Below are 24,876 nucleotides of genomic sequence, written 5' to 3'. Positions count from 1 at the left end.
CTTTTTTTTTCTTCTTTTTTCCTAGAGTTAAAATTTATATTTAGTTTTTTTATTTTTTTATTTTTATTTTCTTTTTTCTATTGTCCCCTTGTTCCAAATACAAGTGTAAATTCTGTTTTTTTTTTTTTTTATCTTTTCTCTTTTTTTTGTCTCTAAGGGTCATGAGTGTAAATTAAAATGTAATAAATGATTTTTCTTTCTTTTCTCTTTTCCTATTAAATTAAAATTAATTTTTTATTTATATTTTTCTCTTTTCTTTTCTTAATATGGGTGTAAATTAAAATATAATTCATTTTAAAATCTCTTTTCCTAATGAGTTAAAATTTATATATATATATTTTTTTTTATATATATATATATTTATATTTTTAATTGTTTTCTTTTTCCAAATACAGGTGTAAATTAAAATTAAAGGTTTTTTTTCTAGCTTTTCTTTTCTTGTTTCTTGTCTCTAAGAATCATGGGTGTAAATAAAAATTTTATAAATTATTTTCTTTTTTCTCTTTTTCTAATAAGTTTAAATTAATTTTTTATTTTACTTTTTTATTCAAATACAGGTGTAAATTAAAATGTTCTATTTTTTATTTATATTTTTTCCCTTTTTATTTTCTCTTTCCTATTATGGGTGTAAATTAAAATATAATTTTATTTTAACCCTAATATGAGTTTAAATTTAGATTTTTATTATTTTTTTATATTTTATTTCTAATTTTTCCCTTTCTCTGAATACAGGTGTGAATTAAAATGCTTGTTATGTTTTATTATATTTTTATTTAAATTCCTTTGATCTTATTTGTATTGATCTGTTTGCTCTTCGTTTCTTGTTTTCATTTCTTCATCTTCAGTAACTGCTGTATCCTGATCAGGGTCCCAGTGTGTCTTAAGCCACCCTAGGAAACACCCGGAGTTAGTGCCAACGAGCGCCTGATCACTCCCTTGCTAACTCTTACCTTCAGCCAATCCATCCATCTTCTGCAGCTCAGGTGGTCGAGTCCTCCTGGGTTTCTCCTGAGTGCTCTGGTCCTCAGGTGCAGAAGATGGATTGGTTGGTTGGTGTTGGTTGATGAACTGGTGTCCTGTTCCGGTAGACCCTGGATTTACTGTGACCCTGACCAGGATGAAGCGGTTTGTGAACATGACTGGTGCGTGTGTGTGTGTGTGGGGAGGACAGCAGGTCCTGACACTGTACCCGCAGTGGTCCGTTGCTGCTGTATTAGCTCCGTGCTGATGGTCCAGGACTCTTTGATGTCTCTGCTGCTCTTTGTTGTTTTTCTCTTTGATGTGCCGACGCCCGGCCGTGTTTCTCTGTGTGATGATGTTGTTTCGTCGAGGGTGAAACCAGTTTATTAAACCTGATCTGGTTTTGATTGTTCTGTGTAAACACCACGTTTCCTGTTCAGCTCACACACACACACACACACACACACAGGTTTTGATCGGATCGGCGGCTCTGACATGGTTTTTATTTCTCTGTGTTTGATTACAGTTTGATAAATACGCTCCCAAACTGGACAATCCCTTCCTGCGCCAGTCCAGTGTGAGTACACACAACTACACACAACTGCACAACTACACACAACAACTACACACCATCACAATCAGGGTAAACAGGGTGTACGGGTGGCACCGCGGATCTGGTCAGGCATTCAGAACACACACAGCTGTTGTTTGCGAGGAAAGGCTGTTACACACACACTTATATACACACACAGTCACACACACTCTTAAACACACAATATACTGTATATACACACACTACACATAATCACACACACATACACAATAAAACACACTTATACATAGGGCTGTCACGCTAACCGCAATTTTGAAATATCGCGGTATAGACCAGCCAACCGCAGGGCATGCCAAGCAACCGCAACACCGCGATATTCACGTTTTTTCTTTCTTTCTTCTCTTTTTTTTTATTGTTGCAGGGTCCATCTTGTTTTATACGCTTACATTCGTGCGTAATAAATGTTAAATAAATTCATAATGAAAATGAGCTAAGAGCGACATTTTCCCGCAACCTGTTCTCATGCGTTGCTGCTGAGTGTCAGGCTTTGTGTTTTAAAATGTAAACAATCGCAACAGGAATTTTAGACAAGTTTATTAATGATTAAATTGAGTTCACACTCAATAAATACTTGTAATTTAGACGACATTTAAACAGCCTTGGTGAACTAAAACACTTAATGACGGTTAATATGGCATTGCAGCCTGCAGATTCTCTCTTGCTGGCTTGCTGGAATTATTTAAATGCATTTTTTCGTTGAATAAAAATGTATTGAAACGAATAATAACTTGAAATGTAGTTTATATTGTTATATTAATTATACCTACTAAATAGATGGTTAATAGTGGCGCGATAACCAGGCTAGACTTTCTCTGATCTCTAAAGTCGCATGCAGGTACAGCACATCTACAGTGTATTAATGCAACGAGCACCATCAGAGAGGGTTTTAGTACCGAGGGGAACATCTCTACCCCACTTAGATCCTCTCTAAAACACATCAGGTGAACATGTTGGTTTTTCTAGCGCGCATGATAACGCAGGTTTAAGCTCTTACAGACTTTATTCTTTATTCTATTTTTTTTTACCATATTTTGATTAGATGTGCATTTAAAATATTTAGCCTAAACACTTTTTTTTTGTTTCACAGTGTTTATCTAACCTAGGCTAGAAGCTAAATTTAAACCTTTTTTTAATAGAGAAAAGACGCGCATCCCTGCTATTTAACAATAAACACACATTTCATTGGTCTTAAAGCCGCCTCATCTTTGTCATTATAAATCAGTAATATACCGAATCATAGTCTAACAATAAAGCTTGTTTATATATAGCTCTAAAATCCAGATAAATTAAGTAATTTTCAAAAAAAAAATAAAAAATGGCGATATTATCGCATACCGCGATATTGAGACAGGCTGAATATCGCAAGGTGAAATTCTGTCACCGCGACAGCCCTACTTATACACACTCTTAGACTCACACAAAAAAGAAAACACACTCTTATACACACACGCTCTTATGTTCCCACATACACACACTTACACATAGTCACACACACTCTTATACACACACACACACACACACTTATACACATACTTATACACACACAATAAAAACACACACTTACATAGTCACACACTAAGTCACACACACACTTTTATACATACAATGAAAACACTTATATTACACACATACACACACATAATAAAAACACACTTATGTACACACACATTTACAGTCACACACACACTTATACACAAATAAAAACACACACTTATATTCAGACATACACTCACTTACACACACACACACACAATAAAACACACTGATACACACACTTACACATATTCACACACACACTTTAATAAACACACAATAAAACACAATTATATTTACTCATTTATACACACGCACAATAAAAACACACACTCGTATACACACTCACACACTTGATTTGATACACCTGTTATAACCCGGCGTGGTTTACCCTGTTAGTAACCCTGCAGGTTATGGACGGGTTCTTTGATCTGATTGGTTGTTTATCTGTGTGTGCAGTTCTTTTCCTCGTACCCTCCAGCGATGCCAGGCATGCCCCCTCTACTGCCCCACCCGGGGCCCTTCAGCTCCCTGCAGGGAGCCTTTCAACCAAAGGTCAGGACCAGTTCCTCTACTACAGCTTCCTACAGTCTGAGTGATGCTGTCCACAGTCCAGCAAGCTTCACAGAGGCTCTCTCTTCTCTCACCTTCACCTGCTGATGTGAAGCTCGCTCGACTGTGGACAATGTTAATAATCCTCAAAGTTCCTCTCTAAATGTATGAAGTGACACTTACAGGGTTTCTTCACAACCTTGGAATGCGCCCACTGTTCCACCTGATTTCCAGTAGGTTCATACAGTGTGTAAATGTGTGTTTATTTTCTTTATCTGCTCTCCAGGCCTCAAACTCGATCGACGTAGCGGGCAGACCGGGCGCCGTCCCTCACACCCTGCTCCAGAAAGATCCGCGGGTCAGTGACGCAAACACAAACCATCGCTTAACACTTAACCAGGAGCAACAACAGCTCGGTCACGTAGCTTAGCATGGACATGACTCCTCATGTAGACCCAGGTTCAAACCTCAGGGGGGAAACCGCCTGGCCGGTGCTCCACTAACACGAGCCGTGCGGTGGAGGAGTACAGAGAGAACAGCGTGTTCCTCCATACACGTCACAGCTCTCTGTAAGAATCCAGCAGTCTGGTCAGAAGAAGCGTCTGAATTCCAGAGAGCCTCGCTGGCTGCAGTGATGTTCCAGAATCTAGTGGAAGCGCCATGCTAAGCGCTCGTATATGATAGGTGATAACATGTGATCAGTGCTGATGTGATGATGATGATGATGATGATGGTTCACGGTTGGATCTTCTCTGTTTTTCCTCTCTAGCTGACGGATCCGTTCAGAACCTCGGTGAGAGTGAGTACAGCTTTAATTTCTCATGAATTTAATAGATGGTGTCCCACAGGGTTCTGTACTTGGTCCTCTTATATTTTCCTTCTACACCCGCTCTCTCTCTCTCGGGAAGGTCAGATCCTCCCATGGCTTCTCCTGATGTTTCAGTGCTGAAGATACTAATCCTGTCACTTCCTCCATCAGCCCCCCACTGCCATAACGTTTACCCACTGCCACCACGATACCCCACCACTTCTGCCATGTCTCCCCATTGCCACCACAACACCCCACTGCCTCACAACATCCTACTTCTGCCACGTCTACCCTACTGCCGCCACAACACCCTACTGCCTCACAACATCCTACTTCTGCCACGTCTACCCTACTGCTACCACAACACAACACCCTGCTGTCACCCTACTGCCGCCACAACACCCTGCTGTCGCCAACAAGATCCCACTGCCACCACGATACCCTACTGCCACCGCAACACCCAAATGCTGCCACATCTCCCCACTGCCGCCCCATCATCCTATTGCTGCCTTGTTGTCTCACTGCCACCACAACACCCTACTGCCATCCTGTTGTCACATTGCTGCCTCATTGTCCCACTGCCGCCACGTCTTCCAACTGCCATCATGTTCCCAGTGTCACCCCAACACCCTACTGTTGTCACAACACCACTGCTACCACCACCACTGCTACCACCACTCCCCTCTGTCTTCTAACAGTCCTCCAGCAGGTTTTGGGTTCTTGTGCTGGTGTGTGTACTAGAGTAAATGAAGCGTTTACTGCTGAAGCTCTTCTGTACGTGACTCTGGATAATAAATCACTGTTATTTTGCAGAAGCCGGGGAAGTGGTGCGCGGTGCACGTCCAGATCGCCTGGCAGATCTACCACCATCAGCAGAAGATTAAGGTAATGATGATAACAGAACGTTTCTCAGAGCTCTTCAGGACGTTGGTTTGATGTGTTTACCGTGTTTTATTGTTGGTGTTGATCGCGTGATGTGGTTTTTTGTGCAGCAGATGCAGCTGGACCCTCATAAACTGGACATTACCGGTAAACTGGATTTGTTCAGCAGACCTCCAGCCCCGGGCATGTTCCCCGGATTTCCCTACTCTCACGACCTCGCCCGACCTCTCTTCTCCTCTACAGGTAAGCCTGTGTGGGAGGTCAGTATTATATTTGGCTGCTGCAATGGTGACTACTAGTGTCAGTTTGAGGCAACTGCATGAGTGGTGGAGAAAACCAAAGACATAGCGTGTTCCATCTAACATGCTGAAGCTTACTGTAGGAGGAAGTGTGAGCCAGGTGGAGGATTCATGGTAGAGCGTAGTGCGACTCTCCATACACGATACGGCTCTCCTTAAGAAAGTGCTAGTCTGGCTGCATCTAAAGGCAGGAAGGTTGTTGCTGCTGCAACAGCGCCTCCTGCTGCATAGAATAATAGTGGAGGAACACATAGAGCATAGCGGGACTCTCCTGCTGGTGTAACTTCAACACGTCGTGATGAGCGGGTGCTAGTCTGCAGCCAGCGTGTAGGTGGTGCAAGCGACGCAGTAATCGGCTATGACTAAAATAACAGGAGTAGAGAACAATCCTTCTATTACAGCTGCTCACAGCTCTGCTGATTATAGACGGTTTTGATGATGTCATTTCGTTTATCCAATAGGATCCGGACATCCGGCCGCTTCGCCCTATGGCCCCGCCCCTCATCACAGCAGTTTCCTGCCTCCCACTCATTTGGCAGGTAAGCGTAAGTAGCCCCCCAATTTTTTTTACTTCTTCTTTTGTTCTAATGGGTCAAAAATATACAGACAGCACCTGATGTTTGGTTCTCTCTCGTCTCTGTCCTAGGCTGACGGTACAACTCGGGTTTGATCTTAACTTTTCAGTGCAGTCCACATATTTTCGACAGCGTTGAGGTCAGGAGTTTGGTCATGACATTCCAGAAGCTCGTGCTAAAGAACATTAATCTGGCTTCTTTATTATTCCGTATTATTCCGACTTTCCGCAACGCATCAGTTCTACCAAATGAAATATGTAAACGCTACCACCACCATGCTTTACGGCAGGTACGGTGTTGTTTGGGTTTTAATATCTCACAATCCTTCACGAAACATCTGATCAGGGATCAGGAACTTCAGGTTGGGGCCGTGTCTGAGTGGCGGGTTCTTTATAGCTGCCGCAGTTCAGTTGAACTTGGAAACACATGCGCATTTCTGCTCTCCGTTAGACTTCTATTACTGACAGGAGAAATGAAGCGATCCGAGAGTGGAGACGTGTCAAAGGGGGCGAGAATTAGGAAATTACAATCAGGGAATGTTGTAGCCACGTGTAATGGGTGCAAACTAGCCGTATTTATATGGACACTGAGAACGATCAAGACCACCAGATCCAGCAACTGACCTGCTGTCTGTATATATTTGACTGTCTGTAGCTTGATTATACACCGATCAGCCATAACATTAAAACCACCTCCTTGTTTCTACACTCACTGTCCATTTTATCAGCTCCACTTACCATATAGAAGCACTTTGTAGTTCTACAATTACTGACTGTAGTCCATCTGTTTCTCTGCATGCTTTGTTACCCCCTTTCACCCTGTTCTTCATTATTTAGGTGGTGGATGATTCTCAGCACTGCAGTGACACTGACATGGTGGTGGTGTGTTAGTGTGTGTTGTGCTGGTATGAGTGGATCAGACACAGCAGCGCTGCTGGAGTTTTTAAACACCGTGTCCACTCACTGTCCACTCTATTAGACACTCCTACCTAGTCGGTCCACCTTGTAGATGTAAAGTCAGAGACGATCGTTCATCTATTGCTGCTGTTTGAGTCGCTCATCTTCTAGACCTTCATCAGTGGTCACAGGACGCTGCCCACGGGGCGCTGTCGGCTGGATGTTTTTGGTTGGTGGACTATTCTCAGTCCAGCAGTGACAGTGAGGTGTTTAAAAACTCCAGCAGCGCTGCTGTGTCTGATCCACTCATACCAGCACAACAAACACTAACACACCACCACCATGTCAGTGTCACTGCAGTGCTGAGAATCATCCACCACCTAAATAATACCTGCTCTGTGGTGGTCCTGTGGGGGTCCTGACCATTGAAGAACAGCATGAAAGGGGGTAACAAAGCATGTAGAGAAACAGATGGACTACAGTCAGTAATTGTAGAACTACAAAGTGCTTCTATATGGTAAGTGGAGCTGATAAAATGGACAGTGAGTGTAGAAACAAGGAGGTGGTTATAATGTTATGACTTGTTCTATTAAGGTTTTATTAGTATGTAATAAATGTGTACGTATGTTCCGTCGTCCCGTCACCTTTAATCCTCTCCTCCTGTTGTTGTTGTTCTTTGTTGCAGATGCTTTCAGTCGCTCCGGTTCTTTCGGAAATCTGGGCAACCTTTCAGCTCATGCTTTCGGGGGACTCGGAAACCCCTCGCTGGGTAAGACGGGAGCGGAGAGAGACCGGCGCTGGGGCGGATGAGACACTTAGCTGTAGAACTGATGCCAAATAAGAGCTCGGGGAGAGAAAGAATTAGAACCAGCTCAGTTTAATCCTGCCACCGTACCGCTGCCAAATTACACCGCGCACACACACACACACTCTGTTGAGTCTGAATTATGTATTAATTACACCCCCGCTGCTTTTCTGCATCCGTTTACATCCAAATTAGCAAGCAGACTTGAGTTCTGATTCGTCCCAATCCACCGTGCTCCATTCCGATCCGGTCCAGATCAAATTCCAGCCCAGATCGGATTTTAGGAAAACCGAGAGGGGGGCGCAGGGCTAGCACACGTCTTCCCCGACAGCCGTCAGCCTCTTCTTTTTACCAGACAGCGGATTATTTCATCAGAAAGTATTCCTCTCCTAATTGTGCTGCCGACTTAACCAGACAGCAGGTGTCGCTGTTTCAGCAGCCGAAAGTAAGAGGTGAATCCGAATCCGGTCTCGCTCCCGTCAGATTATCAACTGTGTCTGTGATGCGCTTGAGCTCCAGCATGGCAGCACCTTACGGGCACAGATGACCCTGCCTGAGGGAGGGACGGCCGGAGGTTATCTCCTCCTTGCTGCTGCAACAGCACCATTTGCCTTCTGGTCTAGAAATACTTGGAGTACTGAGTGTTGAGTTTGAATTTGCGTGAGCCCAAAAATGCCACCCCTGACCCACCACCACATCATCCGGGTCTGTTCACTTGCCAGGCACAACAGGCTGCATCCAACTGCAACAGCGACTCCTACTGTCTGTTTGAGGTGCTGGCACAAGAGGACAGACAGATTAGCCGGGTCCTCCACACATGCCGTGACTCTTTGTGTCTGCTGGCTTCGCATGTGTCAAAAAAAGGCATGTGCTGGCCTACAGCCCCGGGGAATTGAATATATCAAACAGAACGTTAGTTGATTGTGAAAGAAGCTTCTAAGTAAGGTTGCAACCAAAGAGGATCATGGATGCACCATCTGCACTTCAGGAGAGGTGCTGAGCCACCATTCTCTGGAGCTGTACTGGAAGGACGGAACACCATGTTTCCCTTAGCTGGGTACCCAGCCAGGCGGGTGGCGTGGCTGAGACTCGAACCCAGAACTCAGTCGTGCCAGAATACTTTGAGTACAGCGTTTCTGTTTCCGTTCCTCCTGTAGGGTCTGAAGATTCCTCTGAGTTTTTTTTTTTTCTGGTCTCATTTTCAGCCCCTAACAGCATGTTCGGACCTAAAGACGGTCCGGCGCTGCCCGGGTTCAGCAGCCCGAGCCAGGACTCGTGGAACCGGCTACACCGAACCCCACCCTCCTTTCCACAGTGGCCCAAAGTCAGCGAGGGGGAGAGGAGCAGCTCGGCCAACAGCCACGAGCGAGAGAAAGAGCGAGAGCGCGAGAGAGAGCGAGAGAAGCGAGACTCCTCCATCGGCAAGGACGAGAAGGATAGAGACAGGTGAGTGTATATAAAATGTGCGCTTTGCTCTCAGCCAATCAGATTGCAGGATTTTCGTGACGTGTGCTGATGTTCCGTCTCTCTTGAATTCTGTTTTTAGGGACAGTCGTCATTCGAACCGTTCCTCTCCCGCCTCCGCTCCCGTCAGCTACCAGATCAGCAGCCTGATTCGCTGCAACAGCGGCGGCAGCACCGGCGACATGCCGCGCAGTCACAGCGACCGTCTCCATGGTGACGCCGGGAGAGAGATGGGCTCGGGCGTTCTGTCGGAGGCGAGAGCGAAGGACCGGAGTCGCTCGCCGTCGAAAGACTGCATCGAGCGCAGCGCCTCGTCTTCCTCAATCGACTCCTGCAAACTGGTCCTGCGCTCGCCGTCTCCGTTCAAAAGCAGCGACCCTGCGCCCATCAAGATGGCCGACAGGAAGCTGACGTCGCCGGGGGCGATTCACAAGATCAAGAACGACTCCACGAATATCAAAGAGGAGCGCAAGGAACAGGAGCAGGATCAGGACGTGCTGGTGCTCGGCTCCGAACCCTCCTCGCAGACTTCCACTCCCAACCAGGCTCCGCCCCTCCCGCCGCCTCAGCACCAGGCTCCGCCCCTCCCGCCGCCTCAGCACCAGGCTCCGCCCACAATCCCGCACTCTCTGCCGTTCGTGCACCAGATGGGCATGCTCGACCGCGCCCGTCTGGCTCCGTTTGTAGGCATGAGCCACTTCGCGTCGGCAAACCGCGACCGCTTTCCTCACGCGGCTTTCTCGTGGGATCCGTTACGCGAGGCGTATCGGAACCTGGACCTGCAGAGACGGATGGACTTCCAGATCCGATCCGAACCCGGAACTCGATTCCCGGGGATCTACGAGCCGGATCGGAATTACCGAGACCGAGAGCCGCACGAGTACTCGCACCATGATCACTTACTGGAGGTGCGCAGGGAGCAGGAGCGGATGAGGCATCAGGCCGAGGAGCGGGAGCGCCTTCACTTACGTGACGAACTGGAACGCGCCCGACTTCACCAGCTCCATCAGTCGCCCATGGAAGGACACTTACCCCACATGCCGCCGTTCCTCCCGCACCTAGGGGTGATGCCGTATCGGCCTCCCCCGACGGCGGCGCTCAGCGCCCCACCGCCGCTCGTACCCTCCATTCGCCCCGGTTCGCCGAGACGGACTACGCAACAAGACACGAGGGAATATTCACCGTCGCGCAATCCTAAAGAAGTCGAGGCACGGTAACGGCGACGCCGCGGCCGCCCGGACGTCTGACGTGCACTTATTACTTTTCCGTACTGTATCATTTGTACAAACAGAATTCTTACCTCGGATTACAAAGCACATCGTACGCTTGCGTTTTATATCCGCGCGGACGAGGACGAGGCGGCAACCACAAAGAATTTGATATTAACATTAATATATCGATCCGGCGGCTTTTTTTATTTCCCGTGTGACCAAGTGAAGATTGAAACCAGTTCGTTCTCCTCTCCGTGTACAGACGCCGTCGTTTTTTTTTTACGGATTAGCCTGCGCCCGTGTTTAGCCTCAGTCAGACGGTGTGGTGGATGTAAAGCGGATCTGGACAGTCGTGACTGGAGAATAATTGTGCTGAGCGTGTACCGTGTTCTATTCGCCCCTCTCTCTGTTTTTGCCTGTTTTTCGCTCTGGAGATGCAGAATTACGTATCACAAATATTCCTGTTGGCTTTCTGTAAGTTATTGTAAATATCTGGTTGATTTGACCTCGGAACTGAACGTCGGCGTTGTACAGTTTAGACTTTTTAAATGTTTCTAGAAAAAGCGAAGCAGCGGTCAGAAACCGTGGACGGCGGTTCGAACTTGTCGAGTGGTGAGCTGGCATCTATGCAAAGAGGAAACGGAAGGCTCCGATTGGACGGCTCGCGGTATCTCGCGGCTGACGTACCCCGGCGAATCCTCCCGGCCGTGTCTGAACTCTAGGAGGGAACCGTGGGTGAGCGGGCGCTGACGGACTGTCTCTGTGGAACCTTGTGGTGTTGTGCAGTTGTTCTTTTCTTAGACTCTTGTATACAGAACACGTAGAGTTTTAGGCGTGAAAAAAAAAAAAAAAAAAGAACATTCATGGTTTAAAAATGTACGGAATAAAGGTCGGACCTGATATCTGCATCATTCCTCGTGTGTTTGTGTGTTGTTGAGAACCGTTATTAACCTACACGCAGCAGCAGAGGTGAAAGTGAACGCACCACGGAGCGGGACGCAGCCCAGGTAGATCCTGACACAAACTGAGTCTGGTCCAAATATTTCTTCCCTTTTATCTCTTAATCTAGTCGTATCCGATTCCTAATCGTGAACCTGCAGCCACTTTTTATCACCTACCAGTCGTATCGCATGTGCAGGCACTTGTACCAGTCCCTGAGATCACAGTCCAGCCTTCCATCCCTCAAACACACCCAGTTGTAGCCACGGGACACTGGTAGCCTAGTGGGTGGAGCTTTGGGCTATCAACCGTAAGATTGGCGGTTCAAATCCCAGCTCTGCCATGCAGCCACTGTTGGGTCCTTGAGCGAGGCCCTTAACCCTGTCTGCTCCGGGGGCGCCGTACGATGGCTGATCCTGCACTCTGACCCCAGCTTCCAAACAAGCTGGGATATGCGAAGAAAGAATTTAATTGTACACCTGTATATGTATATATGACACATAAAGTATATCTTCTATATCTTCATCTTGTAACTGTGTCACAAGCTCCAACACTCTCAGCTATATTGCGAGCACGTTTTCAGTATTTGGCGCCGTATCAGTTTGGATATCCATCATTTCCCTGCGCACTCTGCTGGTAGAATGAGTCCCCCGCTGACGGTAGACCACGCTGCTCTCTTTGTATTCTGCTCTCACTCATGCCAACACCTTGACCAAACACCAGAGGTCACTGTTTGACCAGCAGGAAGGTTGTTTCCCATCCAGTCTTTTCTGTCTCAGACACCAGTCGTGTCTGTTCAGCACCCGATCGATCAGGCTGGTGGCACCATCGAGACTAGAACTTGACACTCCAAGTCTGGAGGTGGAACCCCGAATGTCCATTAAATCTCCAGTTTTCTAGTCTGTGGGTGTGGACTAGTGAGAGATTCCGACCCAGAGATGTGCCATGCGCAGAGGAACACGCTATACTCCAAATACCCCTTCACCACTTGTGCAAATGCCAGGAACGGACAGTAGGGGTCACTGGTGGAGTCAAAAGCAAGATGTACGTACGGATCTTGAATCAATTTAGGATAAATAAAACGTTTATAATATCACACTACTTTGTGCAGGTAGACAATATGGCTAAAAGTATTTCAGCTCTCGAGTTTGAATCTCAGCTGTGCTGTCGACCTGGCCGGGTGTTAAACAGACACTGGCTGTGCACATGCGACCTCTGGTGGCTGGTCGAAGCGCCTGCATGTGCGGTGGATCATTTTCATAGAGTATAGCATGCCTCTTGACCATACCTGTCTCCGGCAGGTGATAGGAAGTTACCAGGGACCCAGATGGGGTAGTGCAAGTCGCAGAGGACGTACAATTGGGTGTTTGGAACATGCAAGGAGAAAATGCAATAAATATGTGGACACCGATTATGAGCTTCTTGTACATGCCATTCCAGAACCACTGGCACTAATGTGCCCATTCCAGCGAAGTCTTTATGGAGCTCAGGTACATGCTCTGGCGTGTTCTTGATAGTCTCCACACGTGTGCAGAACATACAGAGCCATCAGGACAGGTTCTGAATAAAACGTCCTGTTGTGTGGGTGTGAGATGGGAGGAGGCGGCGGGGTCAGTGGGACACACCGCGGCTAAGCCGTGCTCACCGCAGGCGGGATAAAGAGCATCGATTTTGAGGACGAGCAGCGTTTGGAGTGTTTGTGTTGCAGGTTATCGCTATCGACTGGCCGTATTGACCCGAGCGCTGCACTCATTACAGGGATTCACCTCCAAACCCAGGAGAGAAAAGCAGGACCGGGTTCTACTGGCCTAACCATCACGCCGGCTCTCTCACAGCGCCACCTGAAATTAGCCTCTCCGCTCACGTATTGACCGGCTCATCCTTTTATCCCCCTCTCCCTCCGTCTCCCTGACCTTAATTCGTTCTCATAGCGTTCTCTAACATCCCCGCGCCCCTCACAGAGCCCCTGTGATCATTACACAGGGGCACCGAAAATCGATGGGTGAGAGACACCGAGAAAAACAAAAGAGAGAGAGAGAGAGAGAGAGAGATATGAATGGGGAAGAATTAAAACAGCCTTGGTTCCAGTATGACCCCTGTGTAATTAGGAAAGTGTGGCAAGGTGGTGCAGCAGGTGGGTCCTGAACTGGTTTCCTCTGGGCATGCTGGTTACCAAAACCAAAAACATGCACAAGGTGGCTTACCTGCCTTGAACTGCCCATGAATGAGTGGGTGGGTGGGTGGTTAAGTGAGTGAGTAGGGGAGTGGGTGGATGGTTAAGTGAGTGAGTGAGTGGGTGGGCGGGTGGTTAAGTGAGTGAGTGGGTGGGCGGGTGGTTAAGTGAGTGAGTGAGTGGGTGGGTGGTTAAGTAAGTGAGTAAGTGAGTGGGTGGGTGGGTGGATGGTTAAGTGAGTGAGTGGGTGGGTGGGTGATTAAGTGGGTGGGTGGGTGGTTAAGTGAGTGAGTGGGTGGGTGGTTAAGTAAGTGAGTGAGTGAGTGGGTGGGTGAGTGGTTAAGTGAGTGGGTGGGTGGGTGATTGAGTGGGTGGGTGGGTGATTGAGTGGGTGGGTGGGTGGTTGGTTAAGTGAGTGAGTGGGTGGGTGGTTAAGTAAGTGAGTGGGTGGGTGGTTAAGTGAGTGGGTGGGTGGTTAAGTAAGTGAGTGGGTGGGTGGATGGTTAAGTGAGTGGGGGGTGGGTGGATGGTTAAGTGGGTGGGTGGGTGATTAAGTGAGTGGGTGGGTGGGTGGATGGTTAAGTGAGTGAGTGGGTGGGTGATTAAGTGGGTGGGTGGGTGGTTAAGTGAGTGAGTGGGTGGGTGGTTAAGTTAGTGAGTGAGTGAGTGAGTGGGTGGGTGGGTGGTTAAGTGAGTGGGTGGGTGGTTAAGTGAGTGAGTGGGTGGGTGGGTGGTTAAGTTAGTGAGTGAGTGGGTGGGTGGGTGGGTGGATGGTTAAGTGAGTGAGTGGGTGGGTGGGTGGTTAAGTGAGTGAGTGAGTGGGTGGGTGGATGGTTAAGTGAGTGGGTGGGTGGTTAAGTGAGTGAGTGGGTGGGTGGGTGGTTAAGTGAGTGGGTGGTTGAGTGAGTGGGTGGGTGGTTGAGTGAGTGAGTGGGTGGGTGGTTAAGTGAGTGAGTGGGGGGGTGGGTGGATGGTTAAGTAAGTGAGTGAGCGGGTGGGTGGGTGGTTAAGTGAGTGAGTGGGTGGGTGGTTAAGTTAGTGAGTGAGTGGGTGGGTGGATGGTTAAGTGAGTGGGTGGGTGGGTGGTTAAGTGAGTGAGTGGGTGGGTGGTTAAGTGAGTGAGTGAGTGAGTGAGTGGGAGGGTGGATGGTTAAGTGAGTGAGTGGGTGGGTGGGTGTTTAAGTGAGTGAGTGGGTGGGTGGGTGGTTAAGTGAGTGAGTGGGTGGGTGGTTAAGTAAGGGAGTGGGTGGGTGGGTGGTTAAGTGAGTGAGTGGGTGGGTGGTTAAGTGAGTGAGTAAGTGAGTGAGTGGGTGGTTAAGTGAGTGAGTAAAAGAGTGAGTGAGTGAGTGGGTGGGTGGGTGGTTAAGTGAGTGAGTGAGTGAGTGAGTGGGTGGGTGGGTGTTTAAGTGAGTGAGTGGGTGGGTGGTTAAGTGAGTGAGTGAGTGAGTGGGTGGTTAAGTGAGTGAGTAAAAGAGTGAGTGAGTGTGTGTGCAGTGTTTTCATTTGGTGCCCAACCCACCCCCACCAGAGTGATGTAGAGTTTTTGGTCATTTCCAGTTCCCTATTACAATTCCTCTGCTGGTTACACCGACCCCACTCAGGCTGAGCAGAGCTGCAGACTAGCACCCGCTCCCTCACACAGACGCCAACCGCTTCTCACAGACACAGAGAGCTGTACACACACAACACACTCCAAAATAGTTGGGACAGGATCAGAATAAGAGTGAGCTGGTGAGTTGGTACCAGGTGAGGGAATCATGATCGGGTATAAAAGGATCCACCTGGATCAAGATCAGTCTGTACAAGCAATGATGGGGCGTGGCTCACCACTGTGTTCCAAACTTCATCAGAGAATCAATCAGTTCAAAAAGAATATAGTCTTTCACCATCTACTGTACATGATATTGTAAATAGATTCAAAGAATCTGGATGTTACTGTAATAAACACAACCACATGAGCTCTGGAGAACTTCAGAAAACCGTTGTTACTTAACACAGGCCACCGCTGCATCAAAAGAGACGTTTCTTTAAAACGAGCTTTTCTTCGATAGACACGCGTCCAATCTGCCGCCACTTCTTATCATCCACCAGTGTTGGGTTCCTACCGAGAGCCGTATCACGTATGGAGAGCCACACTAAGCTCTATGTGATGTTGTTTAGCAGCAGCAGAAATAGAGAGACGCCGTCCGACTTCCGCCCATCAAACACACCCGATAAAGTCTGTGTGGACACCCGGCTAGCAAGTGGTGTGCTAGCACTAGGCCACGCCGCCGTCCGAGCGCCCTTGTTTATCTTTTTTATCTAATACCGTGGCTGGCCGGCGTACCTGCTGGACGTTTGAAGCGGTTATCTGGGCGGATAAAGGAAACGTGAGCGGAGGAAAATGGTTTGCAGGTGAAGCGATGAAAAGGTTGAGCGATCAGGACGGGATGAGAACCGAGCCGCCGCCGATATTACATCGTAATAACAGATACGCCGACGTTCTGAAGTGATTGCAGACAGATGTGTTCCTGCTTCTCCTCTCTTATCAGATGGAACGTGCACATCTGGAACGGATTCCCGGCGTGGCGGGTCGTGTTCCTCGGCCTCTCGCTGCACCGGGCCGCCGCCGTTCTTTTGATCTGGATGATTGATCGGTAAGAACGATCCTGATCGCCGATGCGGAACGTTCACGCCGACGGGGCGGAAATACAAACCCAAACCACATTTCACGTTTCCAGAAAAGTTGGGACGTTTAGTGAGATCCAGTAAGAAAAAAACTGGGACGGGGGGCATTAAGAACGAAAAGTGACGGTGCTAAAAATGTCCCAACTTTTTTGATAGCGTTGGAGGCATCAAAGGGTTCGTAATTAGATCTTGTTTTGATATAATTTGTTGCTATAGTGTTCGAGCACAGTGGGCAGTGGTTACAGTACTGGACTAGTAATCTGAAGGTTGCTGGTTTAAGCCCCACCCATGCCATGTTGCCACTGTTGGGCCCCTGAGCAAGGCCCTTAACCCTCAGTTGCTCAGAAATTGCTCGTGTTCAGTCATACCTGTACGTCGCTTTGAATAAAAGCGTCTGCTAAATGCAGAGAATGTAAATGTGTTCCTCCACCGGACAGCAGGAGTCGCTGTTGCCTCAGCATCCTATCCGATCAATTCGTGAGCCTGTTGGGTGCCTGGTCAGGCCGGTAGCACAACTCAGGTGCTCGACTGCTCGTCAGTAGGGGGCGAGTGTATTAGAAGAGTGAATCAGACCCTGAGATTAAGACTCAGCCTGTTTGCAAGCATTTTGCGTGTAGATTAAATTTCTCCGGTATTATAGCAGATTTAGGTGAATGTGGGCGTGGCTGTCATGTTTTGTGTTACTACTTACAAGAAGCGGCTACTGTTCAGCTGAAAGAAACAGAGATGTGAGTGAGAGAGTGGACGAGTGAGTGAGTGGGTGGTTGAAGAGTGGGTGGTTGGGTGTGTGAGTGTGTGAGTGGGTGGATGAATAAGTGAGGGAGGGAGTGGGTGGGTGGGTGGTTGGTTGGGTGGATGGGTGAGGGAGTGAGTGGGTGGGTGAGTGATGTTTGGTTGGTTGGTTGGAGGGTAAGTGGGTGGCTGGTTGAGTGGGTGGGTGAGTTTTGGGTAGATAAGTGAGTGAGTTGAGTGGGTAAGTGATGTTTGGTTGGTTGGAGAGTGGGTGGATGAACGGAGGGAGTGAAAGGGTGGATGGTGAGTGGGTGAGAGGGTGATTTTTGTTGTGTTGGAGAGTGGGTGAGTGGGTGGATGAGGGAGGGAGGGTGAGTGATTTTTAGTTGGTTGGTTGGAGGCCAAGTGGCTGGCTGGTTGAGTAAGTGGGTGAGTGTTTGGGTAGATAAGTGAGTGAGTGAGTAATGTTTGGTTGGTTGGAGAGTGGGTGGTTAGGTGAGTGAGGGAGTGAGTGAGTTGAGTGGGTGGGTGAGTGATGTTTGGTTGGTTGGAGAGTGGGTGGTTAGGTGAGTGAGGGAGTGAGTTGAGTGGGTGGGTGAGTGATGTTTGGTTGGTTGGAGAGTGGGTGGTTAGGTGAGTGAGGGAGTGAGTGAGTTGAGTGGGTGGGTGAGTGATGTTTGGTTGGTTGGAGAGTGGGTGGTTAGGTGAGTGAGGGAGTGAGTGAGTTGAGTGGGTGGGTGAGTGATGTTTGGTTGGTTGGAGAGTGGGTGGTTAGGTGAGTGAGGGAGTGAGTGAGTTGAGTGGGTGGGTGAGTGATGTTTGGTTGGTTGGAGAGTGGGTGGTTAGGTGAGTGAGGGAGTGAGTGAGTTGAGTGGGTGGGTGAGTGATGTTTGGTTGGTTGGAGAGTGGGTGGTTAGGTGAGTAAGGAAGTGAGTGAGTGGGTGAGTGATGTTTGGTTAGTTGGATGAGTGGATGGGTGAGCGAGTGAGTGAGTGGGTGTGCAGTGTTTTTACTTGGTGCCCAACCCACCCCCATCAGAGTGATGTAGGGTTTTTGGTCATTTCCAGTTCCCTATTACAATTCCTCTGCTGCTTGCACCGCCCCCACTCAGGCTGAGCAGGCTTGCACCCGCTCCCTCACACAAAGATTGTTCTACTTTAATGGGTCGTCCAGATACTTTTGGCCACATAGTGTATAAACCTGCCAGTCTTATTCTGTACCAGTTCATCATTTCAGCTCATTCCTGGATCCATCAGATGATTTATCCTCCATCAGCCCCGCCCGTCGCTGTAATTCCTCTCTGGCGGTTTCAGCGTTCCCGGTGCTGATCGTGACCTGATTATTATTCGTCGGGTTGTCGGCTTGCGTCCCAGTGAAACCTCGTTAATTCGTTCGGTGTGCGGCCTCGGTCTGTTCGCGTGTCCTTCCGTCTCCGCCAAATGGTTTTATAATGAAAAACGTTGGAGTGGCGTAATCACACATCTGAGGGAATTTAGGACGCCAGCATCACCACCAGGAGGCTTTTATTGGCCTGTAATCTCAGCTCACCCGGCTAACGGGGGCGGGGGGGTTCAGACGGGTACACCGACCTGAATACCAAGACATCATTACTATCTGCCTCTCTATCAGCGCCACCCCCGTCCCCCCACTCCCACACCTCCACCAGCTCAGCACCGTCTCGCTCCTTGATGTTTCGGATGGTGCACCAGGGATTTGTTCACTTGTGATCATTAAAACTGTCTGACAAACGAGCGAGCGGTGCTGATGAGAGACTCTGAACCAGAAACGAGATGAACTCGGTGTCAAAGCATCCTCCCACACACACACACACACACACACACACACACACACACACGCTGATGAGGAGCTCTGCAGTGGATGGAATTTTCCATGGAGCTGAAGCTTCGACGCAGGAAACGGTAGTACAGAACCTGATAGAAATTATATTTTAACAGAATAAAAATATTATTAGCATCACATTATTAATTATTATTAATCATCCTGAGCTTATAATCGATCCTAAGCTCTGTGTAGCCGAAAGTGTCTGGACGCAGCTCGTCCGCTAAATGCCATAAATGTAAATCTGTCAATCCATCCGTCTACACACCTATTCATTTATGCAACCGCCCCTAATCCATTAACTTACCTCCCTACATCCATCAGTGTAATCCAGCCAACCCACCAACCATATACCTCATCCATTAACTTACCTCCCTACATCCATCTGTGCATCCAACCAACCAACCAACCAACCATATACCTCATCCATTAACTTACCTCCCTACATCCATCTGTGCATCCAACCAACCAACCAACCAACCATATACCTCATCCATTAACTTACCTCCCTACATCCATCTGTGCATCCAACCAACCAACCAACCAACCATATACCTCATCCATTAACTTACCTCCCTACAATTCGAGCTCACCACAGCACTGAAACGGCTCTCATAAAAGTGTTAAATGATCTACGGTTGAATACTGACTCGGGTAAAATATCAGTTCTGGTTTTACTGGATCTTAGTGCTGCCTTTGACACTGTAGATCATAGAATACTGCTGGATAGGTTGGAAAACTGGGTTGGACTTTCCGGAACAGTCCTTAATTGGTTTAGGTCTTATTTAGAAGACCGGAGTTACTTCGTCACTATTGGCAGCTGTGAAACTGACAGGGTGGCTATGACATGTGGAATCCCCCAGGGATCAGTTCTCGGACCTCTTCTGTTCAATCTTTATATGCTGCCATTAGGCCAAATGCTACAGGCTAACAACATTGATTACCATAGTTATGCAGATGACACACAGATATATCTGGCTCTCTCACCAGATGATTACAGCCCAATAGATTCACTGTGTCAGTGTCTGGAGGACATCAATAACTGGATGAGCCAGAATTTTTTACAGTTAAATAAGGACAAAACAGAGATTGTGGTGTTTGGCAGCAAAGAAAAGAGGTCTAGTGTCAGTGAACACCTCAGTTCCCGGGCTCTAAAAACCAAAGACCAAGTCCGAAATCTTGGCGTTCTAATAGACTCAGATCTTACATTCACCAGCCATATTAAAACCATCACCAAAACAGCCTTCTACCATCTTAGAAATATAGCCAAAATCAAGGGTCTAGTGTGCCAACAAGACCTAGAGAAGCTGATCCATGCTTTTATCTCCAGTAGGGTGGACTATTGTAATGGTCTCTTAACTGGACTTCCCAAAAAGACCATTAAACAGTTCCAGCTCATTCAGAACGCTGCTGCTGGAGTTTTAACTGAGACGAAGAGAACTGAGCACATCACTCCAGTTCTAAAATCTCTACACTGGCTTCCAGTTAGTTACAGAATAGAATTTAAAGTGCTGCTACTGGTCTATAAATCACTGAATGGGTTCGGCCCAGAATACATCTCAGAAATGTTTAGAGAATATAAACCCAGTAGATCTCTTAGATCCATGGACTCAGGTCAGCTAGTCGAGCTCAGAGTCCAAACTAAACATGGTGAAGCAGCATTTAGCTGTTGGGCTGCATATAACTGGAACAGACTGCAGGAGATATTAGATGTTCCGCAAATGTAGAAATGTTTAAATCCAGGTTAAAAACTTTTCTTTTTTCTTGTGCCTATGATTGAGCTCGAAATTTTTGCTATTACCCTCATTTTACCCTATTTCTTTTAGTTTTTCATGCTCTTAATAATTCTTTTTATAGAGTAGTGTACATTCTAAATTGTAGGGTATATTTTACTATATTTTCTTTTAGTTTTCATGTTTTAATTGCTTATCTCTCTTGTTTTAATTTCGTATTTCCCAAATTGTAGGGTATATTTTACAATATTTTCTTTTAATTTTTCATGTTCTTAATTTTTATCTCTCTTGTTTGAATTTCATGTTCTTAATTGTAACTAAATGTTTGCAAGAAGTCTTTCTGAGGTTCTAGATCTCAGGAATGTTTTAATGCTTTTAATTTTTCCTTATGTAAAGCACTTTCAATTGCCACTGTGTATGAAAGGTGCTATACAAATAAACTTGCCTTGCCTTACATTCATCTGTGCATCCAACCAACCAACCAACCATATACCTCATCCATTAACTTACCTTTCTGTTTATCCATTTGTCCATCAAGCTTTTTGTTTTTTCATCTATTTAGAGCCTACCTACCTACAAATCCATCCATCCATACTTACAGCTTAACTACCTACCAATGCATCCATCCATTTAACTCTCTATTCTTCTGATTAGTTACCCATCTATTTATCCACCTATTCATCCAACTACCACCCTAGCTACCAAACCTTAAATCCACCTACCTGCCTACCCATCATCCATCCATTTGTCCTTCTAGCAACCTGACTATTCCTCCTCCTATTTGTCCTTTTGTCAATCCATTTACTTACTTATCTGTTCATTCATCCTTTTAACCACCCACTCAACCACACACCCACCAGAAACTAGAAGAGTACCTACAGACATACATGGGGAGTATCCAAGATGCAGCGAAAATGACTAGGAGCATACTTATTACCAAGTTCCAAACTGCCTCTAAGAGCAAGACCTGTTTGTTAGGTTTGTTGGATTGGGTTTCTACAGCCGAGCAGATGCACACAATCCTAAAATTAGCAAGTGCAATTCCAAATGTCACCTGAAGTGATATAAAGCACACCCCAATTAGACTTTGGAGCATCTCTTTCCGCCAAAAAATACATTTTACTATCTAAACATCTTTCTGTCTGGGCGTGACGACGTTACTGTGGAACCTTGAGCGCTCTGTGAAACTGTTGGTTGATAGTGGTGCAGAGGAACCAGACTGGAACCATGCACTGGAATTAATTCTCTCCCCCAGAGTGAAGTCAGTGCTGGAATCTTCACTGATGTTGGGTGTTAAATCAGTGCAGTCTCAGTATGAAATCCAGTGGAAGTCTCTGTGTGGGATCGACGGTTCATTTCCCCTCATGGTGAGAGCGACTAAATTCCTCTATTGTTGTGAAGAGCAACAGCTACCCCTAACGGTCAACAGCGAGTATTGCATCCTAGCCGCTAACGCTATATGACCAAAAAGTATGTGGACACCCACTTTAATGATTGAGTTCATGTGTTTCAGGGTTTTAGATTATTAAAAGTAAATTTAATACTTATAGAATAGGATAAAATCTTTATTGTCACTGTACACAGGTACAATAGAATTGTGTATGGTATCTCTCCAATAGAGGTGACAGCAGTAGAGATAAATAATAGAAGTAAAATCACATACATATATATATATATATACAGTGTATCACAAAAGTGAGTACACCCCTCACATTTCTGCAAATATTTAAGTATATCTTTTCATGGGACAACACTGACAAAATGACACTTTGACACAATGAAAAGTAGTCTGTGTGCAGCTTATATAACAGTGTAAATTTATTCTTCCCTCAAAATAACTCAATATACAGCCATTAATGTCTAAACCACCGGCAACAAAAGTGAGTACACCCCTAAGAGACTACACCCCTAAATGTCCAAATTGAACACTGCTTGTCATTTTCCCTCCAAAATGTCATGTGATTTGTTAGTGTTACTAGGTCTCAGGTGTGCATAGGGAGCAGGTGTGTTCAATTTAGTAGTACAGCTCTCACACTCTCTCATACTGGTCACTGAAAGTTCCAACATGGCACCTCATGGCAAAGAACTCTCTGAGGATCTTAAAAGACGAATTGTTGCGCTACATGAAGATGGCCAAGGCTACAAGAAGATTGCCAACACCCTGAAACTGAGCTGCAGCACAGTGGCCAAGATCATCCAGCGTTTTAAAAGAGCAGGGTCCACTCAGAACAGACCTCGCGTTGGTCGTCCAAAGAAGCTGAGTGCACGTGCTCAGCGTCACATCCAACTGCTGTCTTTGAAAGATAGGCGCAGGAGTGCTGTCAGCATTGCTGCAGAGATTGAAAAGGTGGGGGGTCAGCCTGTCAGTGCTCAGACCATACGCCGCACACTACATCAAATTGGTCTGCATGGCTGTCACCCCAGAAGGAAGCCTCTTCTGAAGTCTCTACACAAGAAAGCCCGCAAACAGTTTGCTGAAGACATGTCAACAAAGGACATGGATTACTGGAACCATGTCCTATGGTCTGATGAGACCAAGATTAATTTGTTTGGTTCAGATGGTCTCAAGCATGTGTGGCAGCAATCAGGTGAGGAGTACAAAGATAAGTGTGTCATGCCTACAGTCAAACATGGTGGTGGGAATGCCATGGTCTGGGGCTGCATGGGTGCAGCAGGTGTTGGGGAGTTACATTTCATTGAGGGACACATGAACTCCAATATGTACTGTGAAATACTGAAGCAGAGCATGATCCCCTCCCTCCGGAAACTGGGTCGCAGGGCAGTGTTCCAGCATGATAATGACCCCAAACACACCTCTAAGACGACCACTGCTTTATTGAAGAGGCTGAGGGTAAAGGTGATGGACTGGCCAAGCATGTCTCCAGACCTAAACCCAATAGAACATCTTTGGGGCATCCTCAAGCGGAGGGTGGAGGAGCGCAGAGTCTCGAATATCCGCCAGCTCCGTGATGTCGTCATGGAGGAGTGGAAAAGCATTCCAGTGGCAACCTGTGAAGCTCTGGTAAACTCCATGCCCAGGAGAGTTAAGGCAGTTCTGGGAAATAATGGTGGCCACACAAAATATTGACACTTCAGGAACTTTCACTAAGGGGTGTACTCACTTTTGTTGCCGGTGGTTTAGACATTAATGGCTGTATATTGAGTTATTTTGAGGGAAGAATAAATTTACACTGTTATATAAGCTGCACACAGACTACTTTTCATTGTGTCAAAGTGTCATTTTGTCAGTGTTGTCCCATGAAAAGATATACTTAAATATCTGCAGAAATGTGAGGGGTGTACTCACTTTTGTGATACACTGTATATATATATATATATATATATATATATATATATATATATATATATATATATGTATTTTTTCACTCCCTCACTTTCTTAACCGCTTATCCGATCAGGGTCGCGGGGGGTGCTGGAGCCTATCCCAGCTTTTCAATGGGCGCAAGGCAGTAACACAGTAACACCCTGGGCAAGGCGCCAGTCCATCGCAGGGCAGACACACACACACACACACATTCAACTATAGGGCAATTCAGTGTCTCTAATTAACCTGACTGCCTGTTTTTGGACTGTGGGAGGAAACCGGAGCACCCGGAGGAAACCCACGTGGACATGGGGAAAACATGCAAACTCCACACAGAAAGGACCCGGACCGCCTCGCCTGGGGATCGAACCCAGGACTTTAATAAATATTAAAGTACTGAATATGTGTGCTGTGGGCAGTGATAGTGATTAAGGTACTGGACCAGGAATCAGAAGGTTGCCGGTTCAAGCCCCAGCATGGCCCTTGAGCATGATGAAGATGAAGACAAACTGTCCACCTAGAACCATCCTTAACAGGGTGTGTGTTTATAATAAAGAGGATTTTAAAATCCCAACAACACTGCTGCACCTGCTGCACTCACTCATACACAGAACAGCACACAGTACCACGTCATTACCATGTTAGTGTCGGTGCAGTGCTGAGAATCGTCCACGACTCTGGGGTCCTACGGGGGTCTCCTTCCACTGATTAATGAAAATCAAAGAGGGGCGACAAGGTGTAGAGTGCAACAGATGGGCAACAGTCAGTAATTGTATACCTACAAAGTGAATCTCTGTGATATGTGTAGCTTATTAAAGTTTCAAATGAATGTAGATTCTAGATAAGGGTATCTAATAAACTCTGTGTGTG

General features: G+C 46.7%; 1 protein-coding gene across 6 annotated transcripts in view; it reads left to right on the top strand.

Moving 5' to 3' along the window:
* fbrsl1 (fibrosin-like 1) overlaps positions 1-11,509 on the top strand; it is a 216,396-nt gene extending 204,887 nt beyond the window's left edge. For 4 of the 6 annotated variants that reach the window (XM_063017416.1, XM_063017418.1, XM_063017414.1 and 1 more), the window contains exons 10-19: positions 1,487-1,537; positions 3,566-3,661; positions 3,945-4,016; positions 4,428-4,457; positions 5,280-5,351; positions 5,459-5,591; positions 6,109-6,192; positions 7,804-7,887; positions 9,129-9,369; positions 9,470-11,509. In XM_063017416.1, coding sequence (XP_062873486.1) covers positions 1,487-1,537; positions 3,566-3,661; positions 3,945-4,016; positions 4,428-4,457; positions 5,280-5,351; positions 5,459-5,591; positions 6,109-6,192; positions 7,804-7,887; positions 9,129-9,369; positions 9,470-10,604 — 1,998 coding nt within the window. In that variant the 3' untranslated portion in view covers positions 10,605-11,509. The remainder of the gene's footprint in view (positions 1-1,486; positions 1,538-3,565; positions 3,662-3,944; positions 4,017-4,427; positions 4,458-5,279; positions 5,352-5,458; positions 5,592-6,108; positions 6,193-7,803; positions 7,888-9,128; positions 9,370-9,469) is intronic. The other 2 variants (XM_063017417.1, XM_063017419.1) reach the window with 2 other exon arrangements.
* Positions 11,510-24,876: the final 13,367 nt, after the last annotated feature.

This window comes from Trichomycterus rosablanca, chromosome 21, assembly GCF_030014385.1.
Source record: "Trichomycterus rosablanca isolate fTriRos1 chromosome 21, fTriRos1.hap1, whole genome shotgun sequence".
In the NCBI taxonomy this organism is placed as follows: Eukaryota; Metazoa; Chordata; class Actinopteri; order Siluriformes; family Trichomycteridae; genus Trichomycterus; species Trichomycterus rosablanca.
Note: the sequence above shows the minus strand (reverse complement) of the source record. Positions and strands in the feature narration are given on the sequence as shown.